Source organism: Oreochromis aureus, linkage group 17 (genome assembly GCF_013358895.1).
Source record: "Oreochromis aureus strain Israel breed Guangdong linkage group 17, ZZ_aureus, whole genome shotgun sequence".
NCBI classification, from domain to species: domain Eukaryota; kingdom Metazoa; phylum Chordata; class Actinopteri; order Cichliformes; family Cichlidae; genus Oreochromis; species Oreochromis aureus.
In genome coordinates this window covers 1,694,157-1,716,427 of record NC_052958.1, presented here as the reverse complement: position 1 = coordinate 1,716,427, position 22,271 = coordinate 1,694,157, and the positions used below count along the sequence as shown (strand labels likewise).

Genomic DNA, 22,271 nt, shown 5'->3' with positions numbered 1-22,271 from the left:
CAGCATGTAAAATGTAAAGATAAGCTCTGGCGGACTTGGTTCTATGGTAGGTCTTAAAGGGTTAAATAGCCTGTGGCAAATATATCAGTGTTGTCTTCTCACTATACATACTCTTAACTTTATGCAAGAGAAAATAAAGTATAAAAAATGATATTTTTCGCAAAGAAACTCCGTCTTGTGGTTTTGCGACATGGTGCTGCTTTACGTGCACCCGGATTTGCGACATGCTTTACAGTAACTCAAAACAAAGACTGCACCCTCTCCACTCGCTGTTTACAGACTGCATACTTTCCAGATGACCACAGGTCAGGTGGTATATTGTGATATATATCGTTATTGTGATATAAAATAATTCATATCGTGATAAATATTTTTTCCATATCGCCCAGCACTACAGTGAAGCACATCAAGCTACACTCGATATTCCCTCTGACTCCATGCTAGCACTGTTAGCTCATCCATCTTTCTTGCTAGCAGCCGAATGTTTTCTTTTATATTAGATGGGAGACACAGTTTGTACCTCCTTCTTTCTTTAAACCCCCTCTGTCTCGCCGTCTCCCTCTACATCCACGCTGTGCTTTTCTCCAGATTTCAGCCAGTAGGTCCGTGGGTCTGGCCAACAAGCTGGCCAACATCAGGCAATCAGTTGATCTCTCGAGTAAACAGTGCGTGTGGTGTGTAGCTCCTGTGCTGCCATCCCATTCCTCAATGAAAGTAACAGCTCTGTGGCAACAATGAGAACCAAAACTCTCTCAATCCACATGTTTGAAAAGAAAGAATCATATTTTTGCAAAATGTGTAAAATTTCTTGTTGCTTGTGTTCATTTCATCATAACATGAAATCCTTGTTTTCATATAGTGGCTGTTTTGCACTGCCGATTTTCCATCAGGAAGGTGTAAACACATTTTTTGGAGATTATGTATCTGAATTTCCGGAGCGGGACCACGCCTCCAAACATGGTCCTTCCGGCTGCCATCTATATAGGTTCATCTAGTTCTGCAATCTGATCATTCTCGTTGACGTGCAAACAGGGTCCATTCCTGGCGGATACTTTTAAACACAGCCATCTCACAGGAGTAACATAATTTTACTCACCCTTCCATTCGCTACAATCGTCCTCTCGTCCGTCAGCGCATCAGATGAACGCCTACTCAAGCTCTGCGTCCATCGCTTTTCCTCCGGCAATCCAAGAAACATACCAAACGCCACGGCGGCGCTTTCGAGAGACCGAATGCTGTCAACCCTCTAGCAGTTTTCTCGCCACCCGACATATGGTCTGCGACGTCAATCCATCCAGTCGTCTTATCGCCGCTAAATTCACTTATGAAGTAACTCCAGCTGCCACCGCTTCAGCGAAGACCAGCGGGGTCGCCCACCAGCCGAACTCACAGCTCCTCTCACGTCGCTCTGAAACGGGCCTACAGGCAGGGCAAGTTAGCCGAAAAGCCGACGGATGTCAACGCCGAACCCAGAAGCAGAGATGGGCAGTAACGCGTTACATGTTTTCAAGTAACTAGCAAAGTAAGGGATTACTATTGCAAAAACGGTAATTAGATTACCATTACTTTCCCGTAGGAACGCTACGTTACTGCGTTACTAAAACCGTGAGTTTTTTGCGAGGATGTCTCATGACAGTGACGTAAGCGAGTGCGACGTTCGTGACAACAGCTGTGTGCAGATCAACAATGGATAATATAAGCATGCAGTGTTTAAAGCGTGGAAGTACTGACCTTACTTCGAGTTTGATTCCATAAAAAGTGACAAAAACATTAGTGTCCGCTGTGCGTGGGAAGAAAACATCTTTTTACAGCGAAAAAACTCCCTAAACTTCCAAGCAAGTACCGAGTGCGCTACGATGTAATGGTAAATTCACAGAGAAACTCGCGGATTCTTCCACTGACCGCCGCGGCACACCTGCACAAGGGTAAACCTCCGCCTACCCCACTCCTGCTTTACAGGTGAAAATAGAGCAACAGGACCGCTAGTCTTTGATTTTATTTATTTTCTGCTGTGTTTTACTTGCATCTATTTGAAAGAGTGAGTGTAAACACACAAAAAAATTTATTTTATGTGCTGAAATGTGCAGAAAATAGGTTTAAATATTAAACAAATTTCTTCCAGTCAGAGAATGTTGCATATAATTTAATTTTTGCTTCATGCATAAAGTTAAAAGATTAAAACTAACTAGAAAGCGAAAATTTCAGAAGAAATTTTAAGTGTGCCTATGCCGCTGCTATTCAGTGTAGTTTGCCATTCATACGGCTACAGAGAGCAAAACTCAGCAGAGCAGCCATTCTCCACCATGAACTATGGTAAGAACAAACACCGCTCACTCTTCACAGATGACAGCTTACAGTTTTGTGTAAAGATGAAGTGACTTCGTACAGCGCCGATTTGCAGACGCTGTGCACACAGGTTCATGAGCAGAAGTTCCATTGTATCACGGCAGACCCGACAATGTTTGCATGAACACGCTTTGAAGCATTACGTTATGGACCACTTTTCACACATGGTTGGTGTACCCAAACAGCCGGCTGTAGCTTTTCAACTCACAGCCCGACACACACCCAAAAAACAGCCGAGAGAGCACAGACTACGCCCGAGAGGCGTGATTGCAGGTGCCGCTCAGGTGGGTCCACCTCCCCTGCAGCGGCACTGCAGACCACGCCCCGCCACACACATCAAACACATAAAATAAATATTTATCCACTTTCGCATTCACTTTTTGTTTTTTGTTATTTTTACACAGTGTTCTGAATGATGAACAATGGTCTACAGCCAATCTTGATTATTATTATACAAACTTTGGTTGTAAGATTCAGATAACTATTTAATAAAAGCTAAATATTTTATATGAGAGTAAGAAAGAAAAGTATATCTTTGTGTCCACCTTTCTCTGTTAATGCCCTACCTGGCCCCCTGGCAAAAGCTTTGCTAGATCCGCCCCTGCACAGTTACCAGCTGTCAGCTACACAAAAAAGGAGCTTGGTGTTTATTTGTCTCTCAGAAACAGTTCATAACTTCCCTTCAACTCATTCATGTCACCTAAGGGTAAACCTGTTTCTCCATCACCTGTTCAGCTCTGATGATTCAGTAAGGACATCTGGTTTGGAACAGCCGTTTTTACAGCTGTGGCTGCAGCAAACATCAGCTGATACTAGAAATTAAAATCAAATGAATTCTAACAACAGCTGATCAAGCTTAAACGTGCTGCTGTTGTTTAGCTCAATAAACAAACAAGAGAGAAAAGCCGATCATTGATCAGTTTCATGATTGAAGTTTCAACAGGCAAGAGAATAACAGGGGAGGCTGTCATAAAGTTCAACATCGGTAACATCGGTAACTTAGCGCGCACACAGCTGTATAGAAACTCCGTCGTGCTAGCTAGCACGCAGTACGAGTTATTGTAAGTGATTGAAAAAGGTCAGCACAACGAAAATAAACTACACCTAAACTCGGTTTATATCTGACCCAAACAGAGTGCAGTTCATAACTTCTTACCTGAAATTCAGTTAACCTGACGCTCCGACCGGCTGCCGCTTCTACTCTGTTTGAGCTCCGCGTTAGCTACCACCGGTCGATCGGCGGCCGCTTCGTATGTCTCTTTCCCCGCATGTCCTTTCTGTCATACACCGGTGGCTAGCTGCCCTTTGTTGGAGCTTCGCGTTAGCCACCACCAAACAACTCAGTTATTTTCCCCACATCGACCAGCATCTGGACAACCACCTTTCACTGTTTATACCGTTACTAAAATGAATAAATGAATCATCAGCCCATATAAACGAAAAATAAGTCCAGCTGAGACACAGACTCTTGGCGAGCGATCGGGTGGTGAAACGAGTGTCAGCCGCCTCACTGTAAGCCAAGCCCGGGTGCTTTTTAGCATAAACCACCGCCTCTGTTCAAAGATGGTCGCTCACAGTGGACATAGATGGCTTCTTTCACTCCTCTTTCAAACCATCTGTCCTCTCTGTCCAGAATGTGAACGTTGGCATCCTCGAAAGAGGAAAAGACAGAGGCGGTGGTTTACGACACCAACTGTCTGCCATCTATAATCCAGTTTTGAGTTCCCTCCCCAGACGCCTTAACGCCCACTCACATCCTGGGCCATCTGACCTCAGGAATTCGCATGACAAGGTGGGGCCAAGTTTCACAATGAGCTCACCCGAAACCCTGGCTGATTAGGTCCCACACCCGCTTTCACACCTTGGCTCAGGGGATTAGAGGATCATCAGGTCCCTTTGTCCCTCTTAGGGGGGATACTCCCACTGGGTTTAAATCTGGGACTCTCGGCTGTTTGACCTTAGAACTGAAGAAGCTTCTCGGATGAGAGGTGAAACGTCTTCAAGCAACTTAAAGAAGTCCAGACGCTTTTCTTTGCAAACTCCTTTGACTGTGGAGTTTCTTCTCCATTTGTCTGCTCTTTACTTTCATCATTTTGAAAATTATCATCAGCACTTTCTTCTTCAGTGGGCTGTATTGCATCTTCATTTTCATCTGCCATGTTGTCTTAATAGTATTTTCACTTGACTTTTAACATTTACTTGATAAATCTTGATTTTAGCTGCTTCTTAATATGAAAGGTCACTTTGAATCTCAAATGGAACTGAGGCTTGATAGCAATTTACAAGTGCTTTTGTTACTTCCAAGACACGGACTTTTGTGCTTGCTTGATTATCTTTCACTTGTTAGCTTGCTTCTTTACTTATTTAATGCATTTGCTGGAGCATGTGATACTTCTCTTGCTAGTAGCGTCTCTTGTTAGTAGCGTCTCTTGTTAGTAGCGTCTCTTGCTAGTAGCGTCTCTTGTTAGTAGCATCTCTTGTTGCCTTCTCCGGGGCAGTGCAGTGTTCTACTATGCCGGCATAGGGTGTACACATACACGAGGGTGTACACATACACGAGAGACACGAGAGTTCTTCTTTACTGATGTTTACTGTGCTTTTTTTAACGTACACAGGTACACCGTGGAACTGGTGAATACAAATGTACAAGAAAATTATATTTCAGCATTAAAACATATTACAATATAAAATTCACAAAATATAAACAAACATACCACTTTGGCCTGCAAGTAGACAAACCGGTGTAATTGGAACTTAGGACTTATTTCTTCTTTGACATTCACACGGCTAGACCGTCACCATGAGCTTCTCTGACCTTACTTCCCAAAACAGGAAGTGACCTCTGCCCTTACCTTATACTTACAAAATTAACTGGTTATTTTCCATGTATCAAATTAACTTTACACCAATCTGGTATGCAAAAAGAGGAAAATGTTAAAATGCGTTAATTACATTATCATTACAAGAGCTCCGCCTAGTGGTCAAATAATAACATTTCACCAACTATTACACAGTCTGCCCCAGGGCAGCTGTGGCTACGACTGTAGCTTGCCTCCACCAGTGTGTGAATGTGAGAGTGAATGAATAGTGGAATTGTGTAAAGTGTTTTGAGGGTCTCGAAAAGCGCTATATAAATGCAATCCATTATTATTATTATTATTTAAACCAACTGTTAACTGTATATTTCTGTACATTTAAGTATTATTATTCATATTGGTGCATTCATTGACCTTGTTTATAGGTAATTTCATTGTTTAATCATACTAAAATGTTCCTAATTTAATGTTTAAAAGCACTTGAAAAAGGCAAAATCCCATGTAAAATTAGGGCAACAAACTGTATTGTCATTACTGAAAATAACTGTATTTTTATGAGAAAGTTATTTTCTGTTATTTTATGGTATTATTTTGGTGCCCCACTGTTACTGGTTTTTTTAGGATTTTTTTTTTACGGTGTGTCTCTCCATAATAATGGTTCCTTGCATTGCCAGGCTTTTCAAAATGCATTTGTAGCTCATTCCCAGCCTAAAATAAAACCCAATCATACTGTCTCTGTCCATGGTGTATAGGTTTAGCCTACTCTTATGCTTATGTCTCTACGCAGCTGTCCAGGAATTGTATCAATATGATGTGCGCACGTTATCTATTTCGTTGCCACAAATGCGTAATTCGTTGCCACGTTATACCCAATTTGTGCCCACAAATGAGCATTTCGTGCGCACGTTATACCTATTTCGTTCCCTCGAAATAGTATTTCGTGGCCACAAATAAGTATTTTGTGGCCACAATTTATTTATTTTTTGGACCATGTCATCAGAGGGACTTCGTACAAAATGAGGACGTGGGCCCAGCTAGTGAATTGGAGATTATGTATCTGAATATCAGGAGCAGGACCACGCCTCCAAACACGCGCCTTACGGCTGCCATCTATATACAGTGGCTTGCAAGTATTCGGCCCCCTTGAACTTTTCCACATTTTGTCACATTACAGCCACAAACATGAATTAATTTTATTGGAATTCCAGGTGAAAGACCAACACAAATAACTGCAAAGTGGGGTGTGCGTAATTATTCAGCCCCCTGAGTCAATACTTTGTAGAACCACCTTTTGCTGCAATTACAGCTGCCAGTCTTTTAGGGTATGTCTCTACCAGCTTTGCACATCTACAGACTGAAATTCTTGCCCATTCTTCTTTGCAAAACAGCCACAAACAAATTCATGTTTGTGGCTGTAATGTGACAAAATGTGGAAAAGTTCAAGGGGGCCGAATACTTTTGCAAGCCACTGTAGGTTCCCTCAGTCCTGCAATCTGATCATTCACGTTTACGTGCCCCTCCCTCCCTCCCTCCCTCTTCTCCATTCTTCACATTCTTCACTCCTATTTAGTACACGGGGATCTGCCAGGCCCGGGAGCCGTCGCCAGTCCCCTTCGAGGCCTTTCCGCAGCTCAGTTCATGTCAAAGCATTCACTTTTACCTACTAAAACGCTGACCAACTCAAAATGAGGACGTGGGCCCAGCTAGTCAAATATGTGATCAAGCATTTTCTAAATCATTTTTTACCCTGTGAAGCTGAAAGAAAAAAGATTAACATGCTGTATAACTCTAATTATAATTAGAGTGGTGCATCTCTTATTCACTAATCTCATCTTATACAATAAACTGTCAAAGTTTTTCCTCACATAGATATTTTTAAGCTGCGATTTGCTTTCTGATGTAGCAACTGTGGCTCTTTGTCACAGTGTCATAGCAACCAGGTTACACAGCAGCGCAGCGATACCTCATCCACACAGTGTTGGGTAAAAGTTTACCCAGCATTATGTGGACCAGAGGGATGTGTAAAAATATTTAGTAATCACTGGTTGTTTATGTGTTTTGTTTTGTTTTTCCTGCATATACAATAAATGATTTAATTACAATCAATGTGATTTACACTTTTTTTCTCTTTTAATTACAGCTCAAGTCCCCACAAGTGAGTGTGATTATACTTTATCATGTTATTGAATCTCTATAGTTGTTCACATCACGTAGTCATCATTACAAATATTTGGGAATCACTCATTGTTTGTGTTTTCCTGCATACACAGTCAATGTTTTCATGACCAAAACACTAATTCTGACATTCTTTTCTCTAATAATTCCAGATGGCACCAAACATGAGTTCCAATATATTTATGATGTTAAATAGTTTATATAATTTACTTCTTATTGTGTCGTTTTCAGACTTGTTTAATTGCAGTTGTCCCCCTGCTGTGCTTCATGATGTAGCATGCATCTCCCTCAGCCTCCTACTGTTTACATGATCTCTTCTCTTTATAGATATATACACCGTCCTCAAACACTTATTATGAAATGACAGAAATATGTCTTGTTACTTAAATTCATGAACAGAGGCTTCCATCTGGGTTATCTGTGTCAGCAATTTAAATGCAATCACCAAAAACAAAAAATAGTTATGTTTTTGCAAAATGTGTAAAATGTATTGTTATTTGTGTTCATTTAATTGTAAGTTTACTGTGAAAAAGATGAAATCCTTATTTTCATATAGTTGCTGTTTTGCACAGATAATTTTCCATAAATGGGTAATCACATATATGTGATCAAGTATTTTCCAAATCATTTTTTACCCTCTGTGAAGCTGATTGAAAGCAAATTAACATGCTGTATACCAGCGGTTCCCAGTCGGTCTGTGGCCCGAGTCGTTTGGTACCGGGCTGCGAGAGTTGAGGCTCGGGTGTGAAATTTATGGTTTTCAGGGTTTTTAGCGTTAACTCAGTTTCCCTGGGTCTTTTCCCATAGTGACCAGGGAGCATTAAGGGGCAGAGAGGCTAATAAAGTTACACAGTTACACAGTGAATTCACGTTAATTATTATATTTACAAAATACCACAGTTTTTGTCTCGGTTGTATCATTTTATTTTGTTCTATTTATCCGCCACACCTTAAAGGCCGGTCTGTGAAAATATTGTCTGACATTAAACCGTCCATGGTGGAAAAAAGGTTGGGGACTGCTGGTGTGTAGCTCTAGTCGTTACTGTCATGTTTGGGGTTTATTGTGTCTCATAGAGTCCAAAGCACTGATGAGATTTAGATCAATTTTCCAAGGGTTAGAGTCGTGCACACGCAAGTCTATCCATCATTGTAACTTGTAAGTCAATGATTGTCCAACCTGTACAACAGAAGATAGTACTATATTTATCTAAAGCATTAAGTTATTGATAGGATTATATTCACATACCAGTGACATTAAATCCACCTTTAGCCAAACATGAAAACATGTGTAGATGTAAATGAGGGGAAAGATATAAAAGTGGCATATTTATACTGAGAGGAGGGAAAACTGTACATGAAGCACGTTTCACAGCTGATGAAAATACCATTATGATGTCATACTTACTTCTTTTTCTGGGATTGAAAATGTTTCAGCCTCCTCACCTCCAAGCACGACCACAAGTCCTGTAACAGACACGTCGGTCGCCACCTCACCTCCAAGCACGAGTGCAAATCCCGTAATAAACCAGTCAGTCTCCTCCTCACCTCCACTCACTGTGAATCCTTCCACGGTCACAGCATCTACTTCCACAGCACCTGCTTCCACAGCACCTGCTTCCACAGCACCTACTGCCACAATCAAAGTCATTCCAACTACCCCCAATTCTTCAGTTAGTTTGACAAATAACTCCTCCTCTCAATTAAATTCTTCATTTCAAGAATCCACTTCAACTACTAAATCTGGTAATGTATTCAGCCTCAGCTTGAGTTTTGCATTAGTTATTATTTTTACAAGTCAAAGTCCCAAAATGTTAAACACCATATAAGGTAAGACTGCTGGCAGTTAGGTTTTTTTCTGCCTAAAGCTGACTCCAAGCATGCTCTCCAACAGCAAGCACTCCTCCTCCAATCACCTCGAAAGAGATCTCACCCACATCCAATACATCCAGCATCCAACCAGCCTCTCAGGCAAACAGCTCTCCCACCCAGACCTCACCTCCAGGCACTCCGCCCAGCACCACAGTGACAGCTACAACCAAAGGTTGGACGTTTCTGTTTTTATCATACAAGACTGTGATAAGATTGTTGAATCCACATATAGTGTACAGACAGAGATCACCAACACCTCTGAGGTACCAGTAGCTGTAAGGTGCTTTGAGGTATTCTGATACTTTCATTGCATAATTATAATCATATACTAATGATTTGTTTTCTTCTTCTGATCTGATCTCATTGAAATGTGTCCTCTCAGCCTCTCAGCCTCAAAACTGTGAGTATCAGTTTAAAAGATCAGTTGTATTGAATGTTTTCAAACACTGTTGGTGCTCAGCATTTCTCTCTAAATCTATTCTGAATTACAATGAAAGCATTTTTACACTGATAGAAAATGTATTTTCATCTTCACCATGATGTTGATCACAGTCAACATCAGAATTAAGAAACTATCTGAGATCAAAAGTGTAACTGACTGATTCTTACTGACAAATATATTTTGCAGGTTCTTACACCGTCACATACAACAACATCTCTGGTGTGCAGATTGAAATAAAACCCTCTCGTAACTACACACTGACTGTTTTTGAAGAAGGACGACCACAGACTGGAAAGAAAATCCAAACTGATCACTTAAAGCAAATCCCAGTGGGGAAAACTGGACACCTGAAGCCGTGCACTGATTACAGTCTTAGTGTTTCATTTATTAATGATGCTGGAAATGAAATATTCTGTAACTCTACGGAAAATAAATTTAGAACAGATCCAATGAGTGAGTACAATTAATTCATATATTTATGATTTACATCCATCTTCTTTTAACTTAACAAACTAATCTTTTATAAACTGACACATTTGTTTAATTTAGGTAAAGGAGACGTTAAAGAAACCAGCTGCATCCCTGGATATGTTTGTTATGGAAGTGACTGGGACATCAGCTCTTCAATATCAACACCAAATAAACATTTAGTTAAACAGTGTAGAAATGACAGTCAAACAGTCTGTGTCAGACCTGCTAACGAGGACATTTGCTCAGATTTGAACGTAACCTTTACTTCAGGAAGCTGTGTGAATTCTTCCTTTAGCTTCACCAAAAGCATCAGTGTTGGTGCGCACGAATCCAGTCCACGTCTGCTCTCAGATTCAAACATTCACACCTGATTTAATCATGTTTGTGATCATTCATTTTTCCACAGATTTCTTAAATCCCAGTGAAATACAGCAGATTGAACCCACTGGACTTCCTGCAGAAATAACCACAACATTACCAAAGTGTAAAAACCTCTCAGTTAGTTACACCTGTTCAGGTAAGTGCAAACCTTACGAGTTAGAGACACGAGCTTTGTGCTCTCTGTGAGTCTGTTCGGATTTATTTCTTTGAATGTGTTCACATTTGAATCTAAACCCAAAGGATGAATGTTCACACACTGAGGAACAACAATGATGTCATCTTTGTGTCTCCTCAGAAAAACACAACCCTGATGTTGTGAAACTGTCTGAGCTGGAGCCGTTCACAGACTACAACTGTACTGGTCTGATCTTACAGAACAACACCAGCATAAATAAGACGACTCCATCTGTCCAAGTCAGGGTTGTTTGTGGTGAGTTTATATTTCCTTTAGCTCAGCGAAATAAAAGCTTTTATTCTCACACAGTTTAGAGTGAAGCAAAGGAAACTTCATTCACTGTTACTGATGTTTACTTTGTTCCAACAGATCTTACAATAACCTACACAAAGAATGATTCAACCAGTACTTCCATTGAGTTCAGCTGGACAACAACCAGTAAGAACTGTCAACAGGAGCTTCCCAACTTTCATAAGCTTTCTTATGACTGCAGTTGTCAGAAACACAGTCCAAAACCAGGTGAGTGAGACGACTTCTCTACTTATGTGTTCATGTTCATGATGTTTGACTGTAAGTGAAAAACCAAACCTCTGACTGGGTGTGAATAAATACACAGTTATTAAAATAAATAGCAAATATAAAACAGAATAAACACTGAAACATCAGAGTCGAGTTTCACACAGAAGAAATGATGAGAAGCTTTGAGCTGTTTGAAGGTAAAATCTGATGTTTGAAATTTAATTGTCTTTATAAAAGCAACATAAACAGTTTCTCAGTCTGTTGGTTTCTAACATGTACGTAGTTTCTATGAGAAGCTTGTAGCATCAGTGCTTTATGTCAGCAGGAACACAGACTGTAAGTGAAACAGGGTTTTGCCAGTTTATGGATCAGCTGACAGACAGAACTACCAGCTGATGTATGTTTGTGAAACTTTAACCTGACATTTGTCATTTAAAGTTTCTTAACATGATGATGTTGATTTAAATCTCTAAACACTTCACAAGGTTCATGGAAATTATGTTACAATTACAGCCACAAGTCCTGATGGAGGAACGTGTGTTGTTACTGGATTAAATCCATACACTGATTATAAATGTAGAGTCGGAGCCAAATACAACGAGATTCAAGTTTCCACTGGGGTGAAGTTGATGTGAAAACTGAGGTTGGAAGTAAGTAATCAAACATTTTTATTACATAATGTTAGAATTTATTTCTCACTGGATATTTGAGCAGTGAAGATAAACAGGAAGGACACACAGCAAAGGGCTGCAGGTCTGTCAGTCTTACTTTAAATATGGCTTCCTTTAAATTTCTCCTACAGCACCTGCTGCAGTCACTCAGCTGAAATTACATGTTCACGATCATAATACGATCAAAGTGAGCTGGCACAGACCCTCTACATTCAACGGACCTGAGGAAAATACATAATACAACTAAAAACAGCTGATGATAAGGAAGTGAGAAAGAAGGGGACGCAGAGTTGTACAAAATGTGAAGTTGAATTCAAAGATCTGAGCTACTCTACGACCTACAAAGTGAAGGTTTGTTAAATCCATCATTTTTGGTTTAATAAATAAATTATTATACTTATAAATATTATTTTAGACTCCTGAATGTTGTAATTCACAGTGAACTGACATTTTGTCTTTAAAGGTGACGGCTCACAACGGACACTATGAGAGTGACCCTGAAATAAACCAAATCAGCACTTTCTGTACGTCCTGTTTTCATTCATGATACAGTTTAATGACATAAATGCTTTGTCTTATTTTAAGCACACATATTTCTACAAATGTTATCTTTCACATAAATGTAATTTTTAATATTATTTCACAGACAACAACAGAGCTGTTACTGGGTTTCGTGTCTTCCTCGTCATCCTCACGTCTGTGGCTCTGCTTTTTCTCACCTACAAGTTCTACATTCAGAAGCTCAGAAAGTCCACAAAGTAAAGTCCACGAGTGTTTTTTCTACACATTTCTGACTTTCACTTTATTTTTTATTACCAGTAAAGGCTAATGTCATTATTAATTTATGTTTACTGTAGAGCAGAGAAACAGTGATGCATCTATTATAAACATAATCCTTTCTTATCTTTCTTCCACAGTGATGTGAATGACGACATGGAACTTGAAGCAAGTGAGTAAACCAAACATTTAGTGGCTGTTACCATCCAGTTAGATTTTTATTCAACTTTATTCACAAAGTGCTAACTGAGAACAGCTGCCTCCAGGGCCTTTATAGGAAGAGGAGAGGAAGACAGGACAAAGACACACTGTGGAAGAGAGCCAGAGGTTAATAATGACTAATGATTAAATGCAGAGTGATATTTAGTGAGTGAAAAAGAAACACGCAGTATAAACATATTGCAGCATAACTAAGGGAGGATTCAGGGTCACCTGATCCAGCCCTAACTATATGCTTTATCAAGCAGGGACATTTTAAGCCTAATCTTGAAAGTAGAGATAGTGTCTGTCTCCTGAATCCAAACTGGAAGCTGGTTCCACAGAAGAGGGGCCTGAAAACTGAAGGCTCTGCCTCCCATTCTACTTTTAAATACTCTAGGAACAACAAGGGAAAACGGCACTACGAGGCCTTTAAGATAAGATGGGGCCTGATTAGTCCTTACACCTTATAAGAAGGATTTTACATTTAATTGTGGATTTCACAGGGAGCCGATGAAGAGAAGCCAGGTTGGGGGGAAATGCTCTCTCTTTCTAGTCCCTGTCAGTATTTTGGATCAACCAACGGCTTTAATGAGAGTTTTTATGACATCCTGATAATAATGAATTACAGGGGTATTTACAAGGACCGAGATGAATCAAAATGAGAATAATTATTACAATAAAAACACTGAACACAACTGACTCACAGCCATGTAGCTCTATCATTGGGAGTGAGTGCGTTAAGGCCTTAATGCACACTCACATCTTGGGTCATTTGACCTCAGTAAGTCACATGATCGGTGGGCAAGGTCTCACAATGGGTTCACCTGAAACCTTGGGCAATAATGAACCACACCCATTTTCACACCTTGGCTCATGTGATTGGCCAGATGAGCAACGACCCTCTTAAGGACACTTCCAACAGAGCTTAAATCTGGGAGTCACCACCAGTTGCTCTTAGAGCTAAAGAAGCTTCTCAGCTGAGGGTGAAACGTCTTCAAGACTCTTAAAGAGGTTTAGTCGCCTTTGTTTCTAATCTCCTTAGATTACTGTGATGTAACATTGTTCGCAGCCTTTTATTGTTATTTCCTGTTTCTTGTCATAGTTTATGAGAACGGACAAACTCCTGGATCACGTCATAAAGAAGCTCACTGATCAAGAAAGACATCACGGAGCAGCAAAGTCTGTCACCATTAACTCTTTATTGTTTGGTATGTTTTTTGTTTTTCATTCCAGCAGTAAAAGAAAAAAAGTATTTTGCTGCATTACCATAAGAGCTCCAATTTAATCCCACTGTTCATTCTCCTAATTGTTCACATAGTATGGCACTCTGAAAAATATATTTAAAAAAACAATAACAAACACAAATTAGCAGCTGTAACATTCCCAGTTACAGCTGATCGATATGTATCCATCAGCAGGTGAATTGGTGATTTTAGTTTTTGTTCATGTGTCTTTCACACATTTGTGTGTCTGCAGAAAATTTGATTTAAACTGTTAAATGTATCAAGAATATTAAGAAATTGACCAACAAAAACAACTTTTTCTACAAGCTGCATGAGCGCACAGCAAATGTAGGGGAGGGGCCGGCGGCTTTAAGAGATTTGATTGGGCAATCCAGTGGCTCAAAGGTGCTTCGGCCGACTGGGAAAAACTCCCAGTATGCCAGATTACTGGTCCAACCCTGATCCCACCTCAGTCTGCAAAGATGTTAATGATCAGCTGTAAATGGTTTCCACTATAACAACGTCTGCGTTACACAGATTAGTCCCTGAACATGTTTGTCTGGTTCCCGGATTCCTCATTATGATCCAATTTTGTTGTCATTATATAATAATATATTTAAAGATATACAAATAAATAGATAAATATATTCAAAATATATCTATCGTGTACATAGTTGTTACATTTCATCCATTCTGGTGATCTCTACTTGCCACTGCTTTCCCTGCTCTGTCCCACTTGTCAGCCAATCAGCTGTTGGCATATCCACAGTTGACCTATGCGCTCTGGCATGGGCGGGTTCAAAACCTCTTTCTGCAAATTTAATTAACCTGCTAAGCAGATAGCATATGATGTAAATACCACTGTACTTTCAAAATAAAGAAAGTGATTTGTAGAGCGAAAAGCAGATTTTGCTCTTAAACTCTGCCAAATTAAAGTACAAGGTTCCCATCAGAGTCAAAGTCCTACACAAAACTTTTTGTTTTGTCTTAATTTGAGGCTAAAAACTGATTAGCTGAGCACCAAAGATTTGTTTCTAAACCTCAAAGTAGATGTAACGAGTCAAGTTTAAAAGAGTTTTAGATAAAAAAAATTATTAGAACCACAACTCAGAGCAAGTTTCCTCTTATTAAGTGGTTGTTGTTTTTTTAAACACTCATATTAAGAGGAAATGCAGCTACTTTTTTTATAATCATTTCTTTCAAGCTAATATCAGATCAGATGCTGAATGGTGCAATAATGAAAAATATGAATTTGATAACATTTTAAGGTGTTTAGTATTTTCATTATTTTGAATATGTCTGCATATTTAGATTTATGGTATATTATGAGTAAGTGTGAAAATTTTATTTAAGGTTTTGTTGCAAATTAATTCTTTTAATAAAATTCAATCATTTGAAACAAATTGATGTTTAAATGTTTGAAGGTAAAAATATACGACAACTTTAGTTTTTAAACGCCTTTATTTTTTTAAAGTATCTAAATAATTGACTTACTCACTTCCTGTATGGATTGTGAGAACTTTTGTTCCTGCATAAACCTCAGATATGAACTACAAAGCAGTGACTTTTGCTGTAATAAAACAAAATCATAATAGTTCTTTCCTTAAATATTGTTCACGGTCAAAGTCGTGAAGGTGAAGTTAATCTCTCTTCTTCTGAGACATCTGATGAAACTGTCCTAGATTGAAAACAGAGTTATTGCATGTTTCTGGCTCTGCTGATGTTTAAATTTGCAGCTGTTGTTTTACATTCAGTCGCCTCAGCCTGTGTTTGATGACACCATGGTGGAGAGGGGTTTACATTAGTTCCTGTATCTCCTACCCAACAAATCGCTTCTTATCTCCCACGTAATTATCTGTGGTCTCTCTCTAGCAGTCCTCTTCAGCTCATCACATTTTCAATCTTATAATTTTTATACTTTATAAGCATAAAAGAGCACATTTTTAGTTTCATTTGTTTTTTATTTTGTCTCGAGAATTCCTGCTTTATGTCCTTTTTCGTTGTTATGATCTTCTGTTTGTTAAAAGTTTAGTGTTGACCACAGAAACAGGCTTACTGTGACAGTATCGTCATTTGTGGAAAACCTCTGTGTGCAAATGTGGTTAAAATAAATATTTCAATTAATTGTGATTTTTTGTGTTCAAAGTAGAAAACAAATATTGAATGGCTGAGTTGAATGAGTATACCAGTGTAATTTTAGGTGCTACATGGTTGCAAATAACATTTGTTTGTGGACGTTATTTAATCATATTGTGATTTATATCAGATATCATGATACAGCCCAAAAATATTGCGATATTAGATTTTCCTCATGTTGCCCAGCCCTACGTGGACGTGCTGTATGAAGTGATCTCTTGAGACATGGTGATGATTAAGGACACTACAGGGGTCAGTAGCAAGGACCGACTCCATCAACTGCATCAAAGGATGTGAATATTTTGTAACCGACTCCAACTTGTTCTGTTTCCTTTCAAAAAAAACGTTGACAGGTGACCACATGTTTGTCGTAGAATGTCAAAAACCAAGTCAGGGGGCTTCCCCTTTTTCCTTGTAATCTAGACTTCACCTCACGTAGGCCCTGCCCACCTAAATGGTCCAGGAAGTCTTTAAACCGCATCATTTCAGAAAAGAAAAAACATTACAAACAAATGAGCAGAATCTTCAGACTCAACCAATCTCGTGCAGAATGATGATGGCCTCCCTTAATGCACTGATCAATTATCCACTACTAAAAAACTTCCTTAAACTGGAAAATACTGCATGTTTAAAGGCCGACAGCGTCGCTTGTGGCCCTGCAGAGAGGTGGCCACTCTTTTAAAATTAAGACAAACACTGCAGTTGGAAATCTCCAGTTCAAGATCTGTTACAAGTTTATTGACTATACAAAAAATGTAAATCAGTTAAAGAACAACATTCACTGGTCCTAATAAAAGTTCAGTTAAGAAACAAGGGGACAGACCAAAGTTGCAGCACAGTGTGAGCGCTGTTAATATCAGTGATTACACTCCAAACCACCACACACAGTTCATTACCTCACCAGGTGCCACCACAAACCTGTCTAAGCCCAGTGTAAGATGACAGCAGGACCAGGGTTAACATCAATATCACAATATCTAAAAAGACACAATGAAAACAAAAAAAATGTAAAATAGAAACTGTTAAAACACTTTAGTGGATGGTAATCGCAAAGAAACAAAGAAATGAACACACATACACATGAACACAACAAACATGCTCAATAACTACCAAACACATAAATCCCCACAGTTCAGGGAGCTACAAGATTCCTGAGGAACTGCTTTAACATTGATCCATATAAATGAAATAACACAATGAGTAAAGAACTTCATTAACGGCAGGTTATTTAGTTGTGCTTTTTCTTTAAAGTTTTACCTCTAAAAGAAACATCCAGACCCCAAGTTATCAGTAATCAGCTAAAGTGACTCATCTAGCTGTAAGACAAAGGCCTGCCATACCTGGCTGTGAGGTAGTGCAGCGCAATCGATAAAGAAGGTGATAAGTCGACGACATCAGCAGACTGGTGCAGTTGGTCTTGGTGTATTTTATTTTCTGTCATCTACATTCGGCCATCTTAACCCCCCAGTTGCCACAATATTACTGGTTTTATACAGAATTTCACACACACCTGAAATTCTACCATTAAGAAACAGTGTTGGAACTGATATTTTTTATATTGTCATTTGTGCTAAAATATATAGATATATAAATATTGCCTTTATGTGTCCTAATATGGCTATCATTATGAAGAAGAAGCCAGACAGTCAGAGGATTTATTTTCAACCTTCTAACATTTCCTTTATCTGTGTCTGTGCTGACAAAATGGGCTTTCTTTATTTAGAGCTTAGTCCAGAGATGAGCCATGTTATACATTTGGAAAGCACCATGTTCTTTTCTTTTAAAGTGCAAGACTTCAGACCTTTAAATGTACATTTGAGATATGAACTATTGCAAGTCCTGTTTTTATAGTTAGCAAGACGCTTACTTCTGCTTTTCTGCATACCTCATACACACACGTTAATTTCATTGAAAGGTTGTATGTCTATGTATGGAATGGCTGAAAACACACACACGCACCCACACAGAATACAGACACTGATGTTGTCTGTATTCTGTGATGAATGCACAGAGACGTGGTGCAGAATATGCAGTGAAAATCATTTGTTTGAAGCCAGCTCACCTCCTGCAACCACTTTTCCGAGAATACGCGCTTCTTTTGCGGTTCGGACTCCTTCTGACATTTCTTTGGAGGTGGAGGAACACCAAAGTAATTGCTTAAAGGAGCTTCTTCGACATCTTTAAGAGTTCTAAACAAATGTGTCCTCCTCCAGAAATCTTGTGTACACAAACGTGCGTTGCAACCTCTTATCTGGTGCGCGTCTTTTATTTTGACAGCGCAGGCGCATCTGCGGACCACTTATGTGCACCCCTGTAAATAAATACAGTCCCAAACACTTTGTCACACTGGCACATGACCTTTTGTTACCTAAGCACCTCCCACTAATACGCCCACTATTCTCAGCACTGCTGATTCTCCCAGTAACCTGGAAATTCTCATCCACTACATTATCATTAATCAATATCTCCATATTTTCAAACAAAACTCTGTCAGGGTGGAACCATAAGCAAAATTTGCTTATTAATTCTATAGTTTTACTTTTGTTTGTTTTCACTGTGTTCGAGGCTCCGTGGGAGCATTTCTTCACCGTGATGAAACTGCACAGCAGTCTGTGTGGAGTTCATTGCAGGGAGAAAGCCAGTGAGCAACCCCACTGCTCCTGGGCCAAAAGGGGATTTGAAGGACCCTGAGGAATGACTTAGTTTGATGAGTGGGATGGAGTGGGTTTGTGGTGGGCTGAAGGTAGTGATGGGATGCAATGAGGAAGGAGGCAAAAAGGAAGTTACTGCCTTCTGGAACAAATGGCAGAATTTTCCCCTATTCTTCAGGAAAGAAACGAGCTTGCAATTTGAAAACAGTAACTCTTACAAGTTTTAACATTTACAGCTAAAGACCAGGGCAATACATCCTGAAAGGACCTCAAGAGCAGTGGCCTAAGCTTTGTTTCAAAGCCTAATGGAAGATGTTGAGAACGTTTTTTATAATATGACATATAAACCTTCCTTTATTTGATCAGATGTGAAACACTTCCTGTTACAGTGTTTGGGGTAAGTGCTAAGAGGAAATAACGTCTTTGTCATATGTGATTATCTTTGTCTGATCTCCACACATTTGTGCCTCGACTGCTGAAGATGGCAGAGCTGTGCAGTCTCAGCACTCTGCTGTTCTGGGCTGGGATCATCGTTTCGGCCAGCTGTAAGTAAATTTACATTTGTTCTAAAATCAGGTCTGATGCAGACTGTAAGAAAACACATTTGACATTCTAGTAGTTGCATTATTTTTGCATTTGCAGTCAAACTAAAAACTGACTGTAAAATAATTATTTTATTAGTTTTAATGTATTAGTTTATTATTAAAACAAACTTTCTTTTAGAAAATTCAAGATGTATAAAGCACACATTAAGTTAAGACATAAGATGCAGATGTATGACAAATGTACTTGTAAGTATTTTACTGATATTTAATTAAATTGTTTAAAAATGCAAAAACATAAAATAAAGTGTTTGTTATATTTCTATATGGATATTCAGGACTTTTGTTCCTTAATAAATTTTAGATCTCTGCTTATCAGTTAGTTTTTTAATAGCAGTTATTACTTATGCTTTTGGTTTCTTGTACCTTTTAGTTTGTATATAATTTTACTTATTGTGAAAACTCACCATTTACCTCTAAGTAACAAGTTTGTTTGCTATTAAAAGAGTATTTAATAGCAGAAATGATATAAAACACATGGCCAGATCAATGTGAAAATACAAAAGGACTTCATTGTTCATTTCCTTAGTAACACAGTAATAATACATTAATAACATTTTTGCTACACATGATCAATGTCCTCACTGCAAGTGTTTCCGCACAGGACACATGAGATTTCTCTTATTTCTAATGTTTGTAGTTGCCTTTGATAACATGTAAATTTTCCATTTAATTTTGTTAAGTAAGTACAATGTAAAACATTAAATTTAATAAAACAATAATTTTAATAAATTAAATTTACTTCATATATATTTAGTGTATACTGTATTTTCAAATGAAAGTAGGATTTATACAGATCGTTGGGGGAAAGGTCCGTTCAAACAGGGAAGTTCTATTTTTTAAAATTTCTAGATATTTTTCAAAGGTTTTTTTTTCTAAATTATTTCAATTAATAATACAGATGCATGGAGTCCTTTCCAACTAAAAATTAATTAACAGCTAAATTCCAGATACAGTATCCTAGTTGCGTACAACAGTCATGAGATATAACAGAAATATATTTGATCATGAAAAAATGCTAATCTAGCAGCAAGTAAAGTAACATTTTTCAAGTTTCTCATGTAACATGTGGTACTGTGATAAGAGTGTATTATTGAGCAGAGGTGGGACCAAGTCATTGTTTTGCAAGTCTCAAGTAAGTCCCAAGTCTTTATCCTCAAGTCACAAGTCAAGTCTCAAGTAAAGTCAAGCAAGTCAGAGTCAAGTCGCAAGTCAAGACAGACAACTTTCAAGTCAAGTCCCAAGTCCCGAAACTTTCAAGTCCTTTCAAGTCTTTTTTAACCCTCTGGGGTCCCGGTATAATTGGCCGTTCTTGACTACTTTTGATTTTACTTCTATATTTCACTTTTAAAATATGTTTTTCTTGCCTTGTTTGGTATCATTATTTACAGCACAACCTCAAATATCTGAAATTTGAGTTATTTTTTCATTTTGGTATACTATATTAGCACAGTTGATCTAAATTCAGACAAAAATTCAGAATCCGAGTAGAAAAAAGTTATATTTTTTACATGTTTAACTAATCATTTTCATAACTTGAAATGCAAATAGAAATTGTACATTTCTAAAAATTATGCACAAGTTTTGCAAACAACAAAGTTATATGGTACTATTTACCTAAAAATGCAGCCAAGGCCTCAGGCGTTTTTTTATATAACCATTTAAATCTATTTACAGAACAATCAGGTGTGCTGCATCAAATAAGAAGGCACACAAATTATTTGTGCCAGTCCAAAAATGTAGTTTGTGTTCAGTATAAGACAGAGGAGAACACCACAGGCCTAAACCCTGCAGGTCTGACAACTGGAGGTGCAACAGTCCAGTTTTCTATGTGGAGACAGCGTTTACACTGGAATCTGCCTTTGACAGCTTTTTTAGATCAAATATGAAATTCAGCAGTCTAACCGACACACAATACAAAACAATAACTACACAACAAACTAACTATAGCCTCCAAACACGCTAAACGTCACTAATGTCTCACATATGAAAACTCTCTCTCTCTCTTTCTTTCATTTCGCCCGCTTTCCGTCATGGGTGTCACTCCTAAAACTTCCCTTCTCCCTAAACAACCAAATGTCACATGTTGCCTTATCATTTTTTTGATTGGCTGACATGGTAAACTCTAACACCAATAGGGAAGGGGTGTTTTTTCTTTTTTCACTCGCAAGTGGAGAGCGTATGCTAGGCTGTCTGTAGAAAACGCCGTTTTTGTCTAGCATCCCTGTTGAGAATAACCTTTGCAAATAAACAACAGCTAATAATATAAGATCCAAGTATTTTATTTGATGTATTGACATAAATGACAGAAGAAAAAGGCCATGTATAGCAGGACTACTCAATTACACACTAAGGTGGGCCAGATTTTCGAACAAAAAAAAAAAAAAAATTTCCCAGGCTCAGACATGCAAAAGTTAAACACGACCATACACTAATTGCAAATTAAACACAGTGATTTTGAATTGTGATGTGATGGTAAAATAAATATTTGTCAGTCTAAACTGGGTTAAATCTACGGGGTTAATGATGGGGAGGAGACGGAGAGAGACTGAGTACAGCTACAGAACCCACTTTCTGAAACGGACCCTGCTCACCATTCACCGACAATTCTGAGCTAACAAGTTGCATGTTATTCTTGGATGCGCTTGCAGGACCGGATTTAAAATAGCATGACAAACATATCATACCTGTTAAAGCCAAACAGTATCATCAACGTAGCCCGAAGAACATTTGCTAATAAGATGAAGTTAGCTAAGTCAGCTGTCTCATCGTAGCAAAAAAAAAAAAAAAAGCACCACCTACCGTTCTTTATGCAA

At 38.6% G+C, this 22,271-nt stretch overlaps 1 protein-coding gene across 2 annotated transcripts in view; it reads left to right on the top strand.

Moving 5' to 3' along the window:
* Nucleotides 1-22,271, top strand: part of LOC116322646 (receptor-type tyrosine-protein phosphatase C-like) — a 118,466-nt gene that overhangs the window by 85,248 nt on the left and 10,947 nt on the right. The window contains exons 2-14 of one of the 2 annotated variants that reach the window (XR_005608840.1): nt 7,303-7,317; nt 8,772-9,080; nt 9,229-9,378; nt 9,589-9,606; nt 9,835-10,101; nt 10,198-10,437; nt 10,526-10,636; nt 10,796-10,930; nt 11,045-11,194; nt 11,708-11,844; nt 11,997-12,216; nt 12,329-12,389; nt 12,512-12,594. Coding sequence is in view for 1 of the 2 variants with exons in the window: in XM_039601021.1 (XP_039456955.1) it covers nt 12,791-12,814; nt 13,946-14,051 (130 nt within the window). In the remaining variant the exon portion in view is untranslated. Of the gene's footprint in view, nt 1-7,302; nt 7,318-8,771; nt 9,081-9,228; nt 9,379-9,588; nt 9,607-9,834; nt 10,102-10,197; nt 10,438-10,525; nt 10,637-10,795; nt 10,931-11,044; nt 11,195-11,707; nt 11,845-11,996; nt 12,217-12,328; nt 12,390-12,511; nt 12,624-12,782; nt 12,815-13,945; nt 14,052-22,271 lie in introns of those variants that run through there. The other variant, XM_039601021.1, reaches the window with a different exon arrangement.